The sequence below is a fragment of the Diabrotica virgifera genome, chromosome 8, assembly GCF_917563875.1.
Source record: "Diabrotica virgifera virgifera chromosome 8, PGI_DIABVI_V3a".
NCBI classification, from domain to species: Eukaryota; Metazoa; Arthropoda; class Insecta; order Coleoptera; family Chrysomelidae; genus Diabrotica; species Diabrotica virgifera.
In genome coordinates this window covers 67,513,220-67,536,356 of record NC_065450.1, presented here as the reverse complement: position 1 = coordinate 67,536,356, position 23,137 = coordinate 67,513,220, and the positions used below count along the sequence as shown (strand labels likewise).

At 31.7% G+C, this 23,137-nt stretch overlaps 1 protein-coding gene across 2 annotated transcripts in view; it reads left to right on the top strand.

The window, feature by feature from the left end:
* The first annotated feature begins 814 nt into the window (after window positions 1-814).
* Window positions 815-23,137, top strand: part of LOC114335543 (kinetochore protein NDC80 homolog) — a 56,677-nt gene continuing 34,354 nt past the window's right edge. The window contains exons 1-4 of one of the 2 annotated variants that reach the window (XM_028285792.2): window positions 815-1,003; window positions 1,285-1,400; window positions 2,130-2,373; window positions 18,776-18,859. In XM_028285792.2, the coding sequence (XP_028141593.1) occupies window positions 1,303-1,400; window positions 2,130-2,373; window positions 18,776-18,859 (426 nt within the window). In that variant the 5' untranslated portion in view covers window positions 815-1,003; window positions 1,285-1,302. Of the gene's footprint in view, window positions 1,004-1,048; window positions 1,182-1,284; window positions 1,401-2,129; window positions 2,374-18,775; window positions 18,860-23,137 lie in introns of those variants that run through there. The other variant, XM_028285793.2, reaches the window with a different exon arrangement.

Genomic DNA, 23,137 nt, shown 5'->3' with positions numbered 1-23,137 from the left:
AAATTAGTTAGAATGTTACAGAGCGTTCCATAACATATTAGCAGACCAAACTTATGTTTTTAAATGGAACACCCTATATTTTATTTAATGTTCGAAATCTTCTTAACTTCCCTATCACAAAAATATAAAGGTTTATTATGATATACAGGGTATTTAAAAGTTATAACCAATTTTCTATGAAAATCGTAACAAGTTAAGTTTGAAACATCTGAATAGTTCTGCTTCCATTCCCCTAATAACAAATATTTTTCTATCAAACAAACACTAGGGGCCGGTTGTTCGAACGCTAATCAACAATGATCACTATCAAATATTTAATTACTGTCACCAAAACTGTCAATGTCAACTTTTATTGGGTTGCTGAAAACATAATTGATTAAAATTATGGGATTAGTTAATCAATTAACATAACAATTATTAACATAATTGATTAAGTAATTTCATATTATGTTTTCAGCAACCCAAACAAAGTTGACATTGACAGATGGTGACAGTAATTAAATATTTGATAATGATCATTGTTGATTAGCTTTCGAACAACCGGCCCTAACATATCAAAATAGCATGTACCAAAATATATAGTCACTGCGCACGCTAAATAACGACGTCACTGGCTTAATGAAGTTCTATTCGTGTGTACCTAACTTTTTTATTTGCGTACACGTTAGCCTGTACCTAGACACAGCGGATCTGTGGTCACGTTTACCAAAGTCGGGCTGAATAACCCAACTGGTCTACATAGATATGTATAATGGAGAAGATAATTTATGACAGACGACAGACGACATATAGAATATACGTCAACGTCAAACTTTGAAACTTGAATACTTGAAAAACTACTAACCAAAATAACGGAAATATTTTTTGATTTTTGAATTATTCTATTAAACTTTTTGTAAAAATTACTTAGATGCAGTAATAAAAATAAGTTTTTATATGAAATATGTTTAAAAAATTGGACATTAATAAAGGACGCTAACAACAACTAGTTAAAAAATAAAGGGTAAAGTATTATTACTTACAAAAAATAACATGTAATAGTTGTTTTTAGCCAGTATATAATTTGTTTTTAATACATAGTTTATCATAGTTGTTAATTCTTTTTGTGAACAGGAAAAAACCTTAACATTTTAAGTAGTAAAACATAGGAGCTGTTGTAAACCAAAAAGAAGTTTTATTAGGTACTTATTGGGTTCATATTCTGATGATGTTGTTTCATTATATGATGTTTATAAATAATTATATATTTATTATCAAATATAACATGTAATCTTACGATTTTAGCCAAAACTTACATTCAATATGAGAAGATCAAGCAGTCAAAGCTGCATCCCCCTTCGCCTATTTGGTCCATCTACTAGTGCTAGCAATAGAGGACGTAGAGATAGTTCAAAATCCAGGTATGTTTATTGTTTAATAATTTAATCAACAATTTTCTATCTGTCTCTACTGTTACTAACGTGTCTGCCTTGTTCGCTGCAATATTTAATGAAATGTCCTGAGTTGGCCCTGCCTGCATGCAAATGTGGCTTATTAGCGGCAAATTCATTTTTTTCACCAGTCCTTTTGTTGTCTTCAAAGAGTTCACATGTCTGAGTAATAAAAATATATAATACAGTCCATTAGTCAGCAGTTTCATTCATTTCAGAACAAAAGGTTGCGTGGGCAACCTAACATGCCTACATCTGTCTTTACTGTAGACAAGAATTTCAGTAAAGAAGAGGATATTAACCCCTTAGAGCTGGACCATCATATGGCAAGTCGCACCTAAATAGGGATTCGCACGCTTACCGATTGGATTTGTGCATTTCACGAGCTGACTGTATCAGTTAAAATACAGTACCACACTACAATTATTTAAAGGTGGGTTTCCCCGCCTTTAGATTTGAATAAGAACATTCAGATCGTACAAAAATTTCTTAAATATAATGCAGACGGCTGCACCACCTTATATGATGAACACAAGCTCGTGATCCACCTGTGTGCATCACTGTACATCGTGGACAGTCAAGCATGATGCACATGAGTTCATCACCATATGGAAGGGGTTAAGCCAGAGTAATTTACTGGTGTATTTAATTCTTTCTGAAACCTTGATACATTGATAGATTTATTTATTCGTATTTTAGAGCATCGGGCCAAGATGGTTTATCCTCAAACAGACCTACAAGAGCAACATCACTGGATAGAAAATCTTATACAAATATGAAAACGCCCCTAACTAGACAGAAAAGTTTCCAAAGAACCACACCAATATCAGCAAGACCACAGTCAAGTGATAGAAAATCTCATGCTGTAAAACAAACTCCTAGACAAAATTTTCAAACAGCTACACCAAGTTCTATAAGAAGTAACAGTACCTGTAAATCATCAGTAAGTACAAAATTTTCCACCATATTATCTTGGCTGATACAAACCTACATATTTAAAAAAACAGAACTCAAATGGTTAGAGTAAATCACTGTTATTCCAACATTTTTCCTGTGACTTCAGGTGTATCCCAAGGTTCACACCTGGGACAACTAGTATTTAATCTATTGATTATTATCACCACTTGTTTTCCCATACAAAATCTCTCCTTTTCGCTGATGACCTTAAGTGCTTTACAATAATAAGATCTCATGATGATACTCTTGGACTACAATCAGATATTAATAAAAATTATCCCAGTGGTGCTCTCTTAATGGCATGGAATTAAATGTTGGTAAGTGTTATATTATGAGTTGCTGTAGGAATCACCATTTGCTAACACATGACTATACTATTAATGATCAAGCATTGCAATCATGCACACAAATCAGAGACCTAGGCATAATATTAGACTCTTTACTCAGCTTTAAACACCATATTAGTACCGTTGCCCAAAAGTCTATGAAAATTCTTGGTTTCATTAAAAGAACATCTCGTGATTTCACAGATATCAATTCAATGAAAATTTTATATTGCTCACTTGTTAGATATCATCTTGATTATTGTTCCTCTGTGTGGTCTCCATATTATCTAGTCCATAAAAATAAACTTGATAGAGTTCAGCATACCTTTCTCAGATATGTAGCTTTTAAAAAACATATACATTGTTCCTACACGGCAAACAGTCATTGGTCAGAAACCGTCTGCAAACAGTTGGTCAGTGAGAAAACATAATACAGTCACCAGTGCTATCCCCTCTACTCACACTGGTCCGCTATTCGCTGATGGTTTCAAACCGTTTGAAACTGATGCTAGAACAAACCTATTATTTATCAAAAGTAATACTTGCAGTACTTAATATATATCATTATTATTATCTTGTTAACAGACTTATACTTTTTAACGATGTAACTTTAAATACTTTCCTTTCGAATGTGTCGAGTTTGTTTTTGGATTGGTTAGGCAAATGCAAACTGGACAAGGAAACCTACTGACCAACCGAACGGTTCAACTGGCCGTTTATGCCGATGATATTAATATTATGAGTAGAACATTAACAGGAGCACATACCCAGAGTTACATACACAGGAAACATACCCAGAGTTAAAAACACAAACAAAAATGCTAGGTCTGGAAATTAACACAGAAAAAACAAAAATAATGACTCAGACGAGAAGAAATATAGTCCCACAAAACATTATACATGAAGATGACATTGAAACGGTTGGAAAGTTTACATGCCTGGGAGTAGAAATATATGCCGACGGATCAGAAGATGGAGAAATACGGAAGAGAATAACACAGGCAAACACAGCTTATTTTACCTTCTCCCATTACTCTGGGCTAATTAGCAAAATTCATGGAAAAGTTATTTACCAGCAATTTTATTGCTGGAATCGAATTATAAGATCCTATATATTAATAATATAGGTATGCAAAGTCCACAGATAGTGTGCTACTTTTTTTATAAACAAAATGGCGCCGACAAATCGTATTTTTTTCAATTATAGCTCTATAACTCCGAAGATTATAACTTTACAACCAAAACACCTTAATAAAATTCACCGCAATTAAATTCTGCATAGAGATATATTTTTCACGATTTGCTCCGACGAAAATTTTCCTCGGAAAATGCGGGTTTTCCTAACAAAAACTCTAATTTTCAAATAAAGTTTTAGGTAAGTAATTATTAATCAATAATTAAATAACTTAGTAACATCAAAGCTTTCTTGGTATAGATTGTAATTCCAGAAGTCGGTGAAAATTAAACGAATATTTTAGCAACAATTCAATTGTTAATTAACAAATTACGATCGCAATAATAACCAAAATAATCATGATACATTGATCAAACTTATAAAGATGAGATGCTTATTTAATATATTATTGACAAAATATAAATTTTTCTTTTTTTGCATAATCTTTCAATTTTGAAAAAAAAAATAGTTATAATACGCTGGTCTAATTAGTAAAGTACAAAGAAAGGTTATTTACCAGCAATTTTATTGCTGGAATCGAATTATAAAATCCTATATATCATTAATATAGGTATGCAAAGTCCGCATATAGTGTGCTACTTTTTTTATAAACAAAATGGCGCCGACAAATCGTATTTTTTTCAATTATTGCCCTATAACTCCGAAGATTTTAACTTTACACTAAAAACACTCAAATAAAAATTCACCCCAATTTAATTCTGCATAGAGTCATGTTTTTACCGATTTGCTCCGACGAAAATTTTCCTCGGAAAACGTGGGTTTTTCCAACAAAATCTCGAATTTTCAAATAAATTTTTTGGGTCAGTAATTATTTATCAATAATTATATAGTTTGGTGAAATAAAAGCTTTTTTGTTATAGATTATAAATTCAGAAGCCGGTGAAAATAAAACGAATATTTTAGCAACAATTCAATTGTTAATTAACAATTTACAGTCGCAATAACAACCAAAATAATCATGAGACATTGATCAAACTTAGAAAGATTATAAAGGTGTGATGTCTATTTAATATTTTGTCGACAAAATATAAATTTTTCATTTTTTTGCATAATCTTTAAATGTTTAAAAAAAATTGTTATAAACAAATTAAGATTTCTCAGAAATTGTTTATTAGATTCTAATTTAAAAAAATACTTAAAATGCGTATTTCATAGGTCTTGAAAATGAATGCTTTAAAAAAATTTTCCAACCATTTGCAAAAAAGTTATGAAACAGCAAAGTAAATATACCAAATCTCCGTTGTTTATAATTTGTTTTAATTGTTTCAAAGCTTAAAAGTTAGTCTATGGTACAACCTAATTACTCACAAAGAATGTTGAAAATTAGTGCAATGGTTATATTTTAATCAAAGATTAAAAATACTTTTTTTTGTAATTTTTAGCGCAAACGTAGGCCTGATACAGAGTCGGAGCTAAAATGTTCACTCGAAGCGACTGACACGCAGCATGCATTATTTATTAAAAGGGTACATCACGCGGCCAGTCGTCGCTCCGAGTGAAAATTTAAGCTACAGTACTGTGTTACTCTACTTTCGCGCGTGTAAATTACAAAAAAATATATTTATAATCTTTAATTAAAATATAACTATTAAACTGATAATCGATATTTTTTTTGTAAATAATTAGCTTGTACTTTAAACTCACTTCTACGCTTTGAAAGAATTAAAAAATATTATAAACACAGTAGTAATTTTATGTTTACTTTGCTGTTTCATAACTTTTTTATAAATGGTTACAAAAAAGTTTTAAAGCATTTATTTTAAAGATATTTAAAATTCGCATTTTAGCTATTTTTTAAAATTATAATATAAAAAAAACTTTCTGAGAAACGTTAATTTGTTTATAACTATTTTTTTTAACACTTAAAGATTATGCAAAAAAATAAAAAATTCATATTTTGTCGACAAAATATTAAATAGGCATCTCATCTTTATAAGATTTCAAAGCTTGATCAGTTTATCATAATTATTTTGGTTATTATTGCGACCGTAAATTATTAATTAACAATTGAATTGTTGCTAAAATAATCGTTTAATTTTCATCAACTTCTGTAACTATAATCTAAACTAAAAAGGCTTTTAAGTCACCAAATTATTTAATTATTGGTAGATAATTACTTATCTAAAACTTTATTTGAAAATTAAAGATTTTGTTGGGAAAACCCGCATTTTCCGAGGAAAATTTCTCGGAGAAAATTTCTCGGAAAATTTCTCGGAGTAGATCGGGAGAAACGCGTCTCTATGCAGAAATTAATCACGGTGAATTTTTATTTTGGTGTTTTTGTTGTAAAGTTAAAATCTTCGGAGTTATAGAGCAATAATTGAAAAAAAACACGATTTTCGTGCGCCATTTTGTTTATAAAAAAAGTAGCACACTATCTGAGGACTTTGCATACCTATATTATTAATATATAGGATCTTATAATTCGATTCCAGCAATAAAATTGCTGGTAAATAACTTTTCCCAAAAATGGCCTATTCTCCGATAATCAGCCCAGACTACATATATTTCGGTCTAAAATTGTCCACCGAAATACAAAGATGAGAATCCATAAAACTTTAATTCGACCAATAACATGCTATGGCAGTGAAGCCTGGGTCCTGAAAGAAACATCCAAAAACAAACTTGACACATTCGAAAGGAGACTACTGAGGAGAATACTAGGACCTGTGAGGGAAAACGGAATCTTCAGAAGTCGATACAACAACGAACTTTATCAACTTTATAAGGAAGCACCCCTGTAAGACTTCATTAGAATACAAAGATTGCAATGGGCCGGACGTGTGATAAGAATGGGAGACGATAGGCTACCAAAAAGAGCACTGAATGCTAGAATGCAGGGAAAGAGACCGGTTGGAAAGCCAAGAAAGCGCTGGGAAGACACAGTAAACAGCGACACACAAGCCCTTTTAGGAGTCTGTGTATGGAGAAGAACAGCCACAGACCAACAAGGGTGGAGGCAAAAAATAAAGGAGGCCAAGGCTCAATTTGGGCTGTAGTGCCATAGAAGAAGAAGAACTTTAAATACAAGTAATAACTTTAAACACAAAATACTGCAAAAAGAAAGATAAATAAGTGATAAATGTGTCACTGTTCTTGAGCACATACGCAGATTGTTTTGAATAAAGTAATCACATGTACTGTCTTGACAAACGACGCTTTATACAAATCTGATATGGACAAATGTCTTGCACAAGTCGATATGTGACACTGTTTATGTTCAGTGCACCATTGATTTTGGATAATCGTATAATGAAATTAGTGTCATCTAACGATAAATACTTGACCCATAGACGTGACACTTTGTGAGATAGGAGTTTATAGTTTTATTAAACTGTTGGTGCAATAAATCGGATTTTAAATTTTTTTGAGTTATGACAGTTTTGAGCGGAGGTGTGATATGATTCTTTCATCACGACCAAATTTTCCCTCAAGTTCCAAAACCCATTTTGTCGATATAAAATGTAGATTTTCTAAAAATAAATAGGTAATAAAAAAATAAGGTACATTCCATGTCAAATCACTCAGGCAAAAAATTTTGGATTTCCGATTTGTCTGAAAATTGGTATATAGCTTCTGCGGGACGTAAAAATAAGATATTTAAGGTCAATAAATCTTCTTCTTTTTTCTCAAAATGTTATTTTATGCGATTTTACAGTGATTTGGTGTTTATTTAAACAAATTTGCATTTTCTATCGTAAAGTATCAATGAAAAACATAATATTATAATAGAAGGGACTCAAAAATGTCATTACATATATGGCATTATAACAAGTTATTTTGATTCAAAACAAGCTTTTGATCAAATTTTATAGTGTAGAAAATGTTAAAATACCGTTTTTTACATTTTGCTCCATTGCCAAAATACATCATCATCGATTTGGCTGAAAATTTGCCCACAGATAGTAAAAATATAGGACTTTAAGTGGTTAGAAGGATTTGAATTATATTACAATACCAAAAAAATTACATGCAGTAATATCAGACTCAAAAGTATATTAGTCCAATCGGGATACTTTTGACCTTGCATGCCGAGCTGCCCAAAATTTTATTTTTCTAATCTTTAGGGGAATCAATAGTAGTCTAAATTTAAAATCACGAATGAATTCCTCTGTTACGTTAGCCGCCATCTTGATTTTAAAGGAGAACCTGTTTTACTCAATATATCCGCCATTTTTAACTTTTCGACAAAAATTTTAGGAACTGGAATTGTTCCAAATAAATCGTATTTACAATTATTACAATTTCTTTTTAACAGTTTTTGTCGTGAGGTCGATATTTTCGAGTTAATTGTACTTACAGCAGACGCCTATATTTTTGACTATGATATTGCATGTAACTTTTTTGGTATTGTAATATAATTCAAATCCTTCTCACCATTTAAAGTCCTATGTTTTGGCTATCTGTGGGCAAATTTTCAGCTAAATCGATTATGATGTATTTTGGGAATGGAGAAAAATGTAAAAAACGGTATTTTAACGTTTTCTACACTATAAAATTTGATCAAAAACTTGTTTTGAATCAAAGTAACTTTTTATAATACCATATATTGACATTTTTGAGTCCCTTCTATTAAAATATTATGTTTTCCATTGATATTTTACGATAGAAAATGCAATTTTGACAAAATTTGACAAAAAAGACAGTTAACAAAATTATTCGAAATAATTTGCTGGTAGACGCTGTAGTGACATCTATTTAACACAACAACAAATCTAAGACCCAAAAATCTAAAACATCTAACATTGGAACGAAAATTCTTCAAAATTTAGGTTGTCGCCAGAATTTTGGCTATAACTTTAGAGGTCTTAGATTTTCAGATCTTAGACTTCTCATTCTGTTTAAATAGATGTTGCTACAGTGTCTACTACCAGCAAATTATTTCGAATAATTTTGCTTGCTAAGACAGTTGCTTTTCCTTTTGATTCAGAGCAATCTGCAGGCCTCTCTGAAGATCCTAATCAGGTGAAACGTGTGTAAGAGGATGATGATTGCCTCTGAAACAGAATGAAATATCAACTCTCTGTTATTTTCCCTGTTTTACTTATAATTTGAGTACAAGGAATCAAATCAAACTCCGATGGAAGTTTACCTAAATAAATTGACGGGTTGTGGAATGCAATTTTAGCTTCTCCCTAGTCCACTTGATCTATCTTTTGCCTTGCACATCTTAGAACACGCTAATTTAGGTTGTCACCAGAATTTTGTGTCAAGTAAAAATTGTTCAAATGTTCACACAAAAACAATAAGTTTTGCCCTGACTGTAATTGATTGAAGTCATGGTGTTTGTATGGGAAAATCTGCAAGGACCTCAGCCTTGAATGTACAGGATTTTATTATGCATAATTAGGGGTCGACAAGACAAGAATTCTTGTCTTGACAACAACTTCTTGTCTTGTCTTGAGAAAAATTCAAGAAATTTTAAAAAATCTTGTCTTGAGGTTTTCTTGTCATCTTATATCTTGTCTTGACTTAAGAAATTTCAAGATCTTGAAATTTCTGGATTACCCGATCCGGTGTTTCCCGGCGACCTTTTTATTGCGTTGCGTGCTGACACGGCCTCGACTGTCACTGGGGGGGGGGGGAGTCCCCGAACTGCATTTGTGTCCTGACTAACGAAAAATTGATGTGTACTTGCATGCTTAAAACAAGCATTTTGTATAGTTCGCACATACCTATTCGAAACTTAGCTGTCCAGGATTTCATAAAAATTATTGAAACAAATCGAAACAGTTAGACATCGAAAAGGGTTTTGATTATTTGGAGGATGAGATCGAAGTATAAAATGATAGAAATGATACTGCTCTAGATTTCAATTCTTCTGTAAGTAAAATTAAATACCTCTTCTCAAAAAAGATCAAACACTCAGGGCAAATGCAACTTAAACTTAACAGTGCTTGCGAGGCCATAAATTATTGTAAGATGACTATGTCAAAATTAGATGTGCCTACAAAATGGCATTCAACTTTCGAGATGGGGTTTAAGTGTAAAAAATGCTGTAACTACATTTTGCGACATCGAAAATCTAAATAATTGCAAAATATTAGATAAAGAATGGCTTCTGATTTGTAAATTTTGTCAGTATCTGAGAAGTTTTAAAACACTTTCTTCAATACTCGAAGGGGGAAAATATTGCACACTCCCATTAGTGGTAGGTCTGGATCCCGCGTATGAAAAAAAAGTTGATTAATAGCAAGCTGAAAATTTGTTAATAGCTTAAGGGTGTCTAGTCGCATAAACTTTGATATATGGGAACACTGGAACAGGGGCAGTTTTAATTGTGGAACAGGTTAAAAATTTGGAACGGTCACACCACGAAAACGGCACATTTATTTTGCCGACAGAACAGACTAAACCTCTCCGAACAGAGATTAAACTCTCATGCAAACATCAGACTGCTATTTATCACCTGTCATAATTCCTGTCATTTGACATATTCTACATGTTCCACTCATTAAAACGCCCATTTGGTGATAAATAGCAGTCTGATTTTTGCATGAGAGTTTAATCTCTGTTCGAAGAGTTTAAGTCTGTTCTGTCGGACAAAATACATGTGCCGTTTTCGTGATCTGACCGTTCCAAATTTTTAACCTGTTCTTTCCCTGTTCCAGTGTTCCCATATATCAAAGTTTGTCCGACTAGACACCCTTAAACTATTAACAAATTTTCAGCTTGCTATTAATCAACTTTTTTTCATACGCGGGATCCAGACCTATGGCAATTGGGGTAAACTTACTTTTAGACAAACTGGAAATATTTTCAATCTGCGAGAGATAAAATAAAATGAAGTGTTCAATAAATTAAAATATATTATGTTATGTTAAAATAATGTTATCTTTTTCACTAATAAATACGTTTTAGAGTTTTCATTATTAGTCAAGATATTGACATAAAACTTCTTGTCTTGTCTTGAAATCTAAAATTACTTCTTGTCTTGATCTTGTCTTGAAATCAAGACAAAACATTTTCAAAAAGTTGGAGACCCCTATGCATAATATTCATAGTTAAAATTTATAAAATAAAAATGTATACCATTCTAAAATGTATACCAACTACTTCGTCCTTAACTTAAAAGGGCCTAGCCGGGTAAGATGGTGAAAAGTGCCCCCAAGCCGATTCGAATTCCATATAGGCCACTTTTTAGCACATATAGAGGATATCACTTTCTGAAATTTTTAACCCCCTAGGTGGTCACGTGACCCCCCTAGAGCCTAATTAAGCTTTTTATGTTTTTATTTTTTATCTCAGCCGCATCGAGAGCTAGCCAAAAACTTTATTTAAAAAATTTGTAAGTTTAAAAAAGATCTATATGAAAAAATTTTTTTTTTAATTTTTGGCGGGAAATTCGAATTTTTAGAACAATTTTAAACTTTTAAATAAGTCTGAAAAAAAAACTAAGACACTCGTTTTTACGAAAATCAATTATAATGTGTATTTTTGCACAATCTTTCACCCTGAAATTTTTCAGATTTTTAAAATTGGTGAAACGTACCTTTAGAAATGAAAAACCGCATTTTTTCGCTTTTTTCGGGTATTTTTTGAAGAAAATCCAGTATTAAAAATCAGAAAAAAAATTTTGCGCATTTAGCATAATTTTTAGATTGTTCAATACCTTCTATGTAAATAATATATTCTTCATTCTTAACGATAAAATCATTAGTTTAAGAGATTTTTGAAGTTAAAACCGAAGGGATATAATGCATTACTCAAAAAAACTCTGCGTTTCATTTTAACTTCAGATATCTCGAAAACTAACGATTTTATCGTTACGAATTAAGAATATATTATTTTCATACAAAGTATTGGAGAATCGAAAAATTGCACTAAAATAGCAATTCCGCCAGTGACGTAGAATTTAGGAAGGATCAACCAATCATTCTCCCCTGTCGTACGCCTCTGGTAGTAGCCTGAAACATTTGTTTAACATAATTTAGTAGGGTGTATAGTACCTACACTTGCTGCCAAATATGACAAGGATATGTCAAACAATCTTAAAGTACTGGGTACAAATATAATTTTTTAATTGATTAATAAAACACCTTGTAACTAGCCACATTTTATTTAAGTGATTTGGGTATTTGGTTATTGGATCTTAATCTTTTGAGCCCAAGAATCTACTATTAAAATATTTCTAATTATTAATGAAACACCCTGTATATTTATAAACGATATACATAATGAATACATTCTATAATAATATTATAGAACCCACTTAATAGTACGTATTAGTTATAACAGTATTTTAAAAAAGATATTTATTGAAGTTATTTACATAAGTGCAACAATATACATAATATTATAATACATAAATTGAATATACAGTCGACGCCGATGCTAGAAACTGTTACAAATCCTAGCCGGGACCAAGCCACTTGGACATTGTTCTATGTTATACTAGATGATGACGGAACACTATTTGGACACTATTGATTGAGCATTGGAGAGTTACGTCGAAATAATTGTTTGACCTCGTAATCTAAAATTTTTAACTTAATTTAATAACCTATGTTGAAAAAAGTTTTCCATTGCTAACATTAAAAAAAGTACTTACTTATATTTTTTGTAGGGAGCGAAATGGCCCTGTTGCAATAGTTTAATATCGTTTTTGCATTCAATCTTCATCACTGTCTTCATTTATAACAGGTATAACATTGGAATCAAATATGTTTGTTAGTATTTTTGCTGGATTTACAATTTTAGCTAGATATCTTGCATTTGATAAGTAGTAGATGATAGCGGCTACATGTGAGCAACATCCTATTGTTCTGGCACCATTTGCGCAATCGCAATAATGGCGTTTGATTCCACTGGTACCAATTGAATGAGGCTGATAGTGAATGTAACAGTTGTATGTTTTAGCCTTTATATGTCTCGAACGAACTTGAATTTTAATTATGTCTGCAGTTTCTTTCAAGAACTGTAGATCCACTTTATTATCTTCAGTAATTAACTCGGCCAAATATGAAATTGATTGTTTCAGTTGATATGTACCTGTGAAGAAAGTTATTAAATCTTGTTCTGTCATTTCGGGGAAATCTAAAACATCATTGGACTGGAGTGGTTGAAATAAAGTTTTCCGCCTACCCCATCTATTTTCTTCACATTCTTGAAGCAACGTATTCTCTAAACTTTTTATTTTGTTGATTTGTGCAATTATTTCGTTTTTACTTGAAACTTCGGAAACGTATCTCTTTCCAAATGTGTTTATCAAAAAACCCGCTATCTTACAATATAGAGCTGCGTTGGGAATCATCTTGTTATCGAACTGATTATGCAGAAGTTTATACTTTTGGCTTATTACACCATGTACAGCTTCGACAACCCAACGAACCATTGTAACCATACGTGACTCATTGGCTTCTATACTTGTGAGTTGCTTCCTTTTTCCCTTTAATGCAGGCATCAGTGCTTGAAATTGAAGGTTTGACAGTTTTTGTATAACGTCGCGGAACCCTCTATCCAAAAAAAATTTATCTCCTTCCTGCAAAAGCGTTATCAATCCATTTGGGTCATTGAGAATACTCTCAAGAATTTTAGCATCGTTGTCAGTTGCATAGTACGGGCCGAGTATGTCTATGATGTAGCCATTGGTAGTGCAAATTGTAAAAGGTTTACACAGAGGAGCTTTTTTTTGTCCAGAGTATGATTTTCTTTGATATTCATTATTACTGCTTTTCTCGTGACGGAAATATGTGCCATCACATACGAGACCTAGCTGATCGCCCCGAATATCATACAATATTTTGGCAACCGGCGCGGTTTGGTCGATTAAATGTTGTCGATTAGCAGCTTGAATTCCAAAACGAGATGGCAAAACATCTTTCTCAAAAGAACTTAAAATCGATGCAGAAAAATCCGATACTTGTTGAGGGCGCTCAAGTCCAAGTACAGCTGCAATTGTGTTGTTTGAGTTTCCTGATCGTAATTTAAAAAGAAATACGACCAATGCTTGAATTATATTTCTCGATTCCGTATTTCTCAGTGACGTCATCATATCACGTAGCATAATAATATTTTCCCAAGTTAAGCCAGTAAAAATAAGTAAACGCTCTTCGGATAGAGAGCACTCGCCAATTTTGTCTGTTAGTTCTTTGTCTATATCAACTCTCAAGTTTTCAAGAAGCTTTATGACGTCTGATTTTTTAATTGAACTATAATGTGTATATACTTGAATATTATTTATTTCATCTTCAAAAAAGCGTTTTTTTATTAAATGGGTAGAACAACACCGGTTGCCATCAGGAATAAATATTTTCTTGGATGTAAAGACTTGTTTGCGAGCATTAAAGGGTACATTGACAATAATAGTTGATTTTCCACATAAGAAGCAATATTTATGTGTCGAAATAGGACGAGGAAATGGCAATTCTATACACTCTTCTTCTTCTTTAGGATACTCTTCAAGTACGAACTCTGAGACATTGCTAGAAGATTGTGACAAAGTAATCGGTCCTGAACCTTGACTATCAGTTTGTGTACTTTGTGAACATTGTTCTTGTTGCGATGAATCCTGTTGTTCCTTTGGTTTTGGGTTTAAAAATTGAAACGTTGTATAACAAGATTTGCAGATGTAATCACCGAGTGCACTATTTAGATTCAAAACTTGGTTTATTTGATTGGCTAAAGAATCAGACACAATGAATTTTTTATACGACGTAGCTTTTCTTTCATCGGCACCGCATTTGATGCACTTTTTGTATGATTTGCCTTTACTAGTGCTATCAGACATTACTAACCTGAAATAAATAGATTAAAGTTAGTATTAGACTAAAAAATTAGCGCAAATTGAGATTCAATGAAAAATATTATATGAGACCATAAATTATATGCCACCTTATAAACTAATCAACATTTTTTTTCACTTACAATGTAAACAAACACACATTTTCATACAGGACTGCAATAAAGACAAGTCATTCTTTCGTAAAATTATTATAAAGAAAAATTATTTTACCAGTATTTTTTGTGAATGGATAAAACACGTAAACGACTGCTAAACGGCTTGGCTCCACAGACTCCAATTTGCTTTTTAACCACTTTTTGTTTTCAATATTTCAAGTGTCCAGATCTATTACTGAAATTAATTTAAATAAAAACACGAATTGAACTTATTTCAGTAAATGTTGCACAGTAAAAATGTTGAGAATTATTTTTATATAATCTGACTAAATGTCATTTTGGTGTCAATTTTATTCCACTGCTACCTAGATACATACGCGCATCATAGCCTACTGACTTGAGCGGTTGTCGATCCACAACCGGAATCAAGCAGTGTCGAGTGCAGTTATGTTTTGGATGGGTGACCACTTTTAATCTTTGGTATTACATATTTTAAAAATTTTTTTTTGAAAGTAGTAAGTATTAAAATTGGTCTAATGTTTAAACAAAATACAAATAAACTGTTTAGAATATATATATATATATATATATATATATATATATATATATATATATATATATTAAAAACATGAGATGTAGATCCTTGAAACACACTCAGTGATCAAAAGATCCAAGGTTAATGGTTTGACGACCACTCGTACGAAATCAAACAGATGAAATAGAGAATGTGGAAAAATCCCCTTACGAACAAGTTTTTTATATATATATATATATATATATATATATATATATTTCGTTGAAATCATATAATAGAAATATAACTTCTTCAGAAAACTTCGCTCTCCTGAGATGTTGCTATATATTTTGTTTTGATGGATTATATCACGCTGTGAAACTAAGCTGAATACGCCGAAATAATGTAAAGGCTGAACTCTAGAGTTTCATGGGGGCTTTTTTGTAAACATAGCATTATAAGAAATATTTGAAAAATCGATTTTTGATATTTTATGGTATCTATTTGACTATTTGATTGACTCTTAAAATATTATGGTCAAGAGTCCTTTATGTTAAACACGTGAGAAAGTGTTTTCAGAATTTTCAGTGCATTTTATACGAAAAAAAAAATTGAAAAAATTAGTATTTGATTTTTTACAGCATCTACAAACAACCATCTAGTATCTTTACCTAATTCAGAGCAGCAGCACTTCGTGTTAAATTCGCAAAACATTTTTTTTCTGATTTTGTTAGGTTTTCTGAAAAAAAAAAACGCGAAAAAATGAGTTTTTTTATTTTTAAAGCTACTTTTCACCAATTTTAAAAACCTGAAAAAATTCAAGGTAAAATATTGTGCAAAAATACACATTATAATTTATTTTCGTGAGAACGAGTTTCTTAGTTTTTTATAGACTCATTTAAAATTTTCAAATCGTTCTAAAAATTCGAATTTCCCGCTAAAAGTAAAAAACTGTTCGACATATCCTTGTCATACTTGGCAGCAAGTGTAGGTACTATACACCCTACTAAATTATGTTAAACAAATGTTTCAGGCTACTACCAGAGGCGTACGACAGGGGAGAATGATTGGTTGACCCTTCCTAAATTCTACGTCACTGGCGGAATTGCTATTTTAGTGCAATTTTTCGATTCTCCAATACTTTGTATGAAAATAATATATTCTTAATTCGTAACGATAAAATCGTTAGTTTTCGAGATATCTGAAGTTAAAATGAAACGCAGAGTTTTTTTGAGTAATGCATTATATCCCTTCGGTTTTAACTTCAAAAATCTCTTAAACTAATGATTTTATCGTTAAGAATGAAGAATATATTATTTACATAGAAGGTATTGAACAATCTAAAAATTATGCTAAATGCGCAAAATTTTTTTTCTGATTTTTAATACTGGATTTTCTTCAAAAAATACCCGAAAAAAGCGAAAAAATGCGGTTTTTCATTTCTAAAGGTACGTTTCACCAATTTTAAAAATCTGAAAAATTTCAGGGTGAAAGATTGTGCAAAAATACACATTATAATTGATTTTCGTAAAAACGAGTGTCTTAGTTTTTTTTTCAGACTTATTTAAAAGTTTAAAATTGTTCTAAAAATTCGAATTTCCCGCCAAAAATTAAAAAAAAAATTTTTTCATATAGATCTTTTTTAAACTTACAAATTTTTTAAATAAAGTTTTTGGCTAGCTCTCGATGCGGCTGAGATAAAAAATAAAAACATAAAAAGCTTAATTAGGCTCTAGGGGGGTCACGTGACCACCTAGGGGGTTAAAAATTTCAGAAAGTGATATCCTCTATATGTGCTAAAAAGTGGCCTATATGGAATTCGAATCGGCTTGGGGGCACTTTTCACCATCTTACCCGGCTAGGCCCTTTATAGTTTAAATTTTATATTTATATATGTAGCTTTTTTACAGGCCTTTTAGGCCCAGAGCTTTGTTGTTCTCTTTTATTGCTTTCTGTTATTTGTCAACTTCTTCCAGTCTGTTATTCCCTTTTCCTTTTCCTTTAGGTCTTCTACTACCGCCTCTCTCCATCGCTTTCGTGGTCTTCCTCTCTTTCTTTTATAATGTGGTACTCTCCTTGCTATTTTCTTGACCACTCTGTCATCGTTCATTCTTTCTATATGGCCCAGCCACTGCAACCTTCTTGATTTTATTACGCTATCTATTTGTGGTTCTTTGTAAATATTATAAACTTCCCCATTTGTCCTTCTCAAATACCCTTCCTCTGTTCTCTTCCCTCCTAATATTCTTCTGAGTATTTTCCTTTCCCATCTTCTTACTGTTTGTTTTGTTGTTTGGTTGAGTATCCATGTCTCATATCCGTATGTTGCTGGACCACTTGATTTATCTTTTGCCTTGCACATTTTAGAAGACGCTAATTTAGATTATCACCAGAATTTTGTGTAAAATAAAAATTGTTCAAATGTTCACACAAAAACAATAATTTTAGCCCTGACTGTAATTGATTGAAGTCATGGTGTTTTGTATGGGAAAATCTGCAAGGACCTCAGCCTTGAATGTACAATATTTTATCTCCAACCGTCACTAAAGTCATTCATTATTGTACTCATTTGCAGCAGTAAAGTAACACTTTATTGTACTGAAAGAAGAATTTTACTTTACCTGCCGCGATTAATCAAATTAACCGAGATTGAATGTAAGTGGTCGATGACAGTAATCGAATGGCGAGTATTTGAGTGGACTTAAAATTTATTTACTTTAATTATTAAAAATATTGTACGCAATTTGCGATATTATCAATTAAATTTATGTCAAAAAGTGAAATTCTGTAGTATTTTGTAATTATATTCATATAAAATAAACTAAAACTTTACCGATTTGGTAATTATTCATTATTGATAACTATCGATTAAAAATCGAAAGCGGCCATCTTGCAAGTTATCTGTCATCACTGCCATGAAATTATTATGATGTCTAAAATTTAAAAAGTTCTTAAATTGTAAATTGCAAGTAAGTGTTAAAACCAATATTAAATTATGTTGGCACATATTATTTTATATCAATAGAACATATCTTAACCGATTGTCAAATATACCAGCAAACGAGAAGTAAACTCAACCTTCCCAGGGACATATCTGAGCTTCTTAGAGACAATAGAAAGTTTACAAATACCAACAATACCATACGGTTTTTAACGGAAATAGGAATAAAAGACATTTAATTGTATCACAGATTTTTCAGGTATACTTTTTGTTAGTACATATGTATCTACTGTATTGTTATCGTTTATAACCCCAGTGGTTCGGACGACATTAAATTAAAAGAAAATATGTTGGCGATAAAATTTTGTATGCACCACGTCAGTAAAGACTCCTTATCGAACTCGTCTGTTACTCGCCTCGCTCTTTTCGTAATATCAGACTCGTTCGATAAAGATTCACTTTACTGACTTGGTACATAAATAACTATTATTATGCATAATCATAGTTAAAATTTATAGTTTAAATTTTATATTTATCCATATTTAATTTTTATATGAAATTTTCACATTTTAGAAATCTGTTTCAACGTTAAAGGAGAGAAAGACAATTCAAAAATTAAGTACTAATAAGGATTGGGTCCATGCACAGTATCAAAAGGTAATTTTTAATATTATTAAGTTTACATATTATGCTGTACAAGCTTAGTGATCGGTCTTTAGGAGTCGTTAATCTTGATCCAAACACAATATGCTTAGCATTCCAATCTCCTGCCACTATAAATCTTAAGCCAAGAGAGTGGAGGAAATCCGTATGTTCTTCCGATGATACAGCATGACGTGGTGTACTGTATACTGCTGCAATAGTCAATGGCCAGTCAAAAGTTTTCAGTTTTAAGATAGTTCCTTGGATTTTATTAGAAATATAAGACTGTAGGATGAAATATTTAATGGATGACTTGATGATAATTGCTGCTCCTGCATGTGCTCTTCCGTCCGGATGGTTTGCATAGTATATTTTGTAGTAGGGTAGTTTTATTACAGTTTCTTCGGATGCATGGCTTTCTGAGATTAAAAGAATATCGATTTTATTGATATTTAAGAAAGACTCAATTTCAAGAACGTGATTTTTTAATCCGTTGGCGTTCTATACAGCAATTCTTAGTAAAGAAGCCATTATTTAGCCAATTTATTTATTACTGTTGTAAGCATGGTTAGAATCATGCTATTCTGATTTAGTAATTGAGCAAACATGTTCTTAAATTCTCTACCATTTGTCTTTGGTTGTTTAGGGCTTGCGCATAAGAAAGAGCATTATGGTGTAAATTTTGTTGTTGGTCTGGAACCTGAACTTGCGAGGTATTGGAGCAGCTGGATTTTGATTAGCTATTCGATTTCCATTATTTTTGTATCTTACTTTAATTAAACCGTGATAGACAGTACATTCTTTATAATTGGCCGGGTGTTCACCATTGCATAATGCGCATCTTGCAGGAGTGTTTTTAGATTTTCAGCAGCTTTTTGTGTCATGGGATCTTCCGCAATAGGGAACTTGCACATTTTTTTATGACATAATAATGCTCAGTTTTGTATAAAAATGAGATTTTCAAAATTTCTCGCTTCAAAAACTCATAATAACTTAGAAGTACAAATTTAAAGTCTTCTGTATTTTAAAATAGTTCAAACGACCCGTGATGTCACATAGTTTAACTATATGGTTCCGTTTATGGTTATATTTAGGTATATTCTTCCGCTTCTTCTTTAGTTTATTGGCCTCCACCTACTTGGGTATTTGGCCAGCTTGTCGTCGCGGAATAAAGGAAAAATATTTATATTCTAATGACGTTTATCGTATGTCATTGTAATAATATATACCAGTTTATTCAGATTGAAGTTTGATATAGTTATTGAAGGAAAGGAAAGAAGGTTTACTATGGAAAATAAAACCATTTTGTAAAAATACAAATTTTCTATGAATAGTTCAAACACTTGCCCTACTAGTTACACTAGTAAACATATAGCCCGACGACGCGTTTTGGGCTGGCTGGTATAATTTGAATTTTTAATCGTCTTAGGGGCCAAACGAAAAACAAAAAAACTTTTTTATCTTTGATACATGTTTTAAATTATGTTCTGTTGTGATTTATAACATTTTTTCGAATTTAAAATTTTATGCAAATTCCCTATTGTTGGACTTTATTTAGAGATCTTTGTTTACACACTAACAACAAACATTTAAAAACATTGTTATGAAAGAACCTTACCTGTCTGGAGGAAATAGTGGTTTTCTGCAATATGTTTTGCTGTGTCCATAGTCTTGACAACGTGTACACTGTATGATGGTTATTTTTGTTTTTGTGCTACAATTCCGTAAAGGAGGCGCTGAGCCATATACAGTGAGGACGTTTGAGTTGGAATAAATTAATTTTCTCGAGAATGGACGACTCTAGAGAAAAATCCGACCGAAACAGGTTGATTTTTATTTTTAAATTATAATTTTTTGGCATATATATCATACTAGTGACGTCATCCGTCTGGGCGTGATGACGTAATCGATGATTTTTTAAATGAGAATAGGGGTCGTTTGTCTGCTCATTAGAAAGGTCATTCAATTCTCCATTCAATAATATAAACATTAATATAATTATTTATACAGGGAGCCCAATTTCTTTTTTTTATTATTTAAATTGAGACAAAAAGAATAATTTATGTAATTTATTTAATGCAAAATACGTTTTACTGCTCTCAGTAAACATAAAAAATGTTATTTTGAAAAACATTCCTTTTCGCTTAAATTAAATGCCCAAACTGTTAAGGGGCAGGTGGGTGGCAGCTTTAACGTTGAATTTAAGCGAAAAACAATATTTATTTATTAAATAAACATTTTTTTCTGTTTTCGGACAACAGTACAATGTATTTCGAATTAAATAAATTATATACATTCTTCTTTTTGTCTCAATTAATTTAATTAAAAAAAAATTGTTTTTTGAGCACCTTGTATAAATAATTATATGAATGTTTATATTGGTGAATAGAGCATTGAATAACCTTTGGCATGAGCTGTCACACGATCCCTATTCTCACTTAAAAACATCATCGATTACGTCATTACGCCCAAATGGATGACGTTACTAGTATGATATATATGCCAAAAGATATAATTTAAAAATAAAAATCGACCTGTTTCGGGATTTATCTCCAGAGTCGTCTATTCTTGAGAAAATGAATTTATTCCAACTCAAACGTCTTCACTGTATATAGGCGGTGGTTTATGAATAAGTTCATTATTATTTTTGATACTTAAATTATTATTATCAGGATTATTTCCGCTATCATCAGTATGGAGAGTTTGAAATCTGTTGGATATTTTGATTTGTTCTGGATTTTCCTTAGAAGTTTGGCGTCGTAATCTTTTTCATTTGTTACCTACAGTTTGCCATAGGCCTATTCGCGCTGTATACCCCGAACGTACCCAGAGGAAGAACGCCTGCGCATTACAAAATTGGACATTCAATAAGGTCGAATATTGACAACCCTCCGACAACCTAATGCGCAGGCGATCTCCCTCTGGGTAAGTTCAGGATACGTTCAGGGCATACAGCGCGAATAGGCCTCATGAGTGAGTTTTGCTAGCTTGGTTATCATCAGTTTCTTCACAGGAACTCCAGTCTTCAGAATCGTTGGATTCATGGTAGTCATGTTGCATGAGTTGACTTGAACTAGGATTTTGGTTTGTATACAATGAGGGCACTGGTGTATGGTTTTGTGGTTGGTAATAGCCTAGTAGTTGACCTTGTTGCAATAGTGGTAGATGCATATTTCGAATTTTATTGACTCATTCGATTTTGATAAATCTGTGACATCTGTACAGAGTTTGTAGGTTGCATTATGGGTAAGAGTTGTGAGTTTATATTTTGTCTGGGCTCATTTCGGTTGAAAACATTGTACTCATTTAATTTATTTGCATCCAATTTTTAGTTTTAAATTTACTGTGTAAACGTTGTCTAAACAAAAGTTCACATCATTAATTATAATAAGTAACTAATGAAAACAAAAAACACTAATGATAAAGTAAACAAAAACACTGGAGATAAGAGAGCTGCTTTTACGAATCTTTGTCTTTGGATATTCAAATGATATTTCCACAGATTATGAAATATTTTCTGAAATGGCTATTGGTAATTTTGAATAACAAATCAATTCCAATATTTATTTTAGTCATGTCGTCAGGGGGGTACAATGGTCTTCTTTATTCAGATGGACTTCCCAAGTTTTTTTATGTATTTTGACCCGTAGAACACGAATTTTTTGGGTAACGGTTGATCCGGATGTCGATAACATTGTTATAAACAAAGTACTTGAGGAATTACATAACAGCGATTTTTCGCAAAACAAAACATTTTTTTGTATTCTTTGGGTCATTCTAAGCAAAAAATGTTTTTACAAGTTTTTTCGTAGGATGCATAGATTTAGAGATAAACGCTGTTGAACTTTCAAAAAATCGAAAAATTGCAATTTTTAAACCCGAATAACTTTTGATTAAAAAATAAAATAGCAATTCTGCTTACCGCATTTGAAAGTTCAAGTCAAATTCTATCGGTTTTGATTATTTGCATTGCTAAAAATTAATTTTTTTATTGTTAAACAAAGCTATAAACACATAGTGCTTGAGTGATGTTTTCAATTCATTTCTCATTTAAAATCAAATGAGTAGGCGAGCCTACAAACAGGAAATTTCTACGTAACATGTATTAAAACGCATGCATTGGGCACGGGAAACACTATTTGTTTATAGCTTTGTTTGACAATAAAAAAAATTAATTTTTAGCAATGCAAATAATCAAAACCAGTATAATTTGACTTGAACTTTCAAATGCGGTAAGCAGAATTGCTATTTTATTTTTTAATCAAAAGTTATTCGGGTTCAAAAATTGCAATT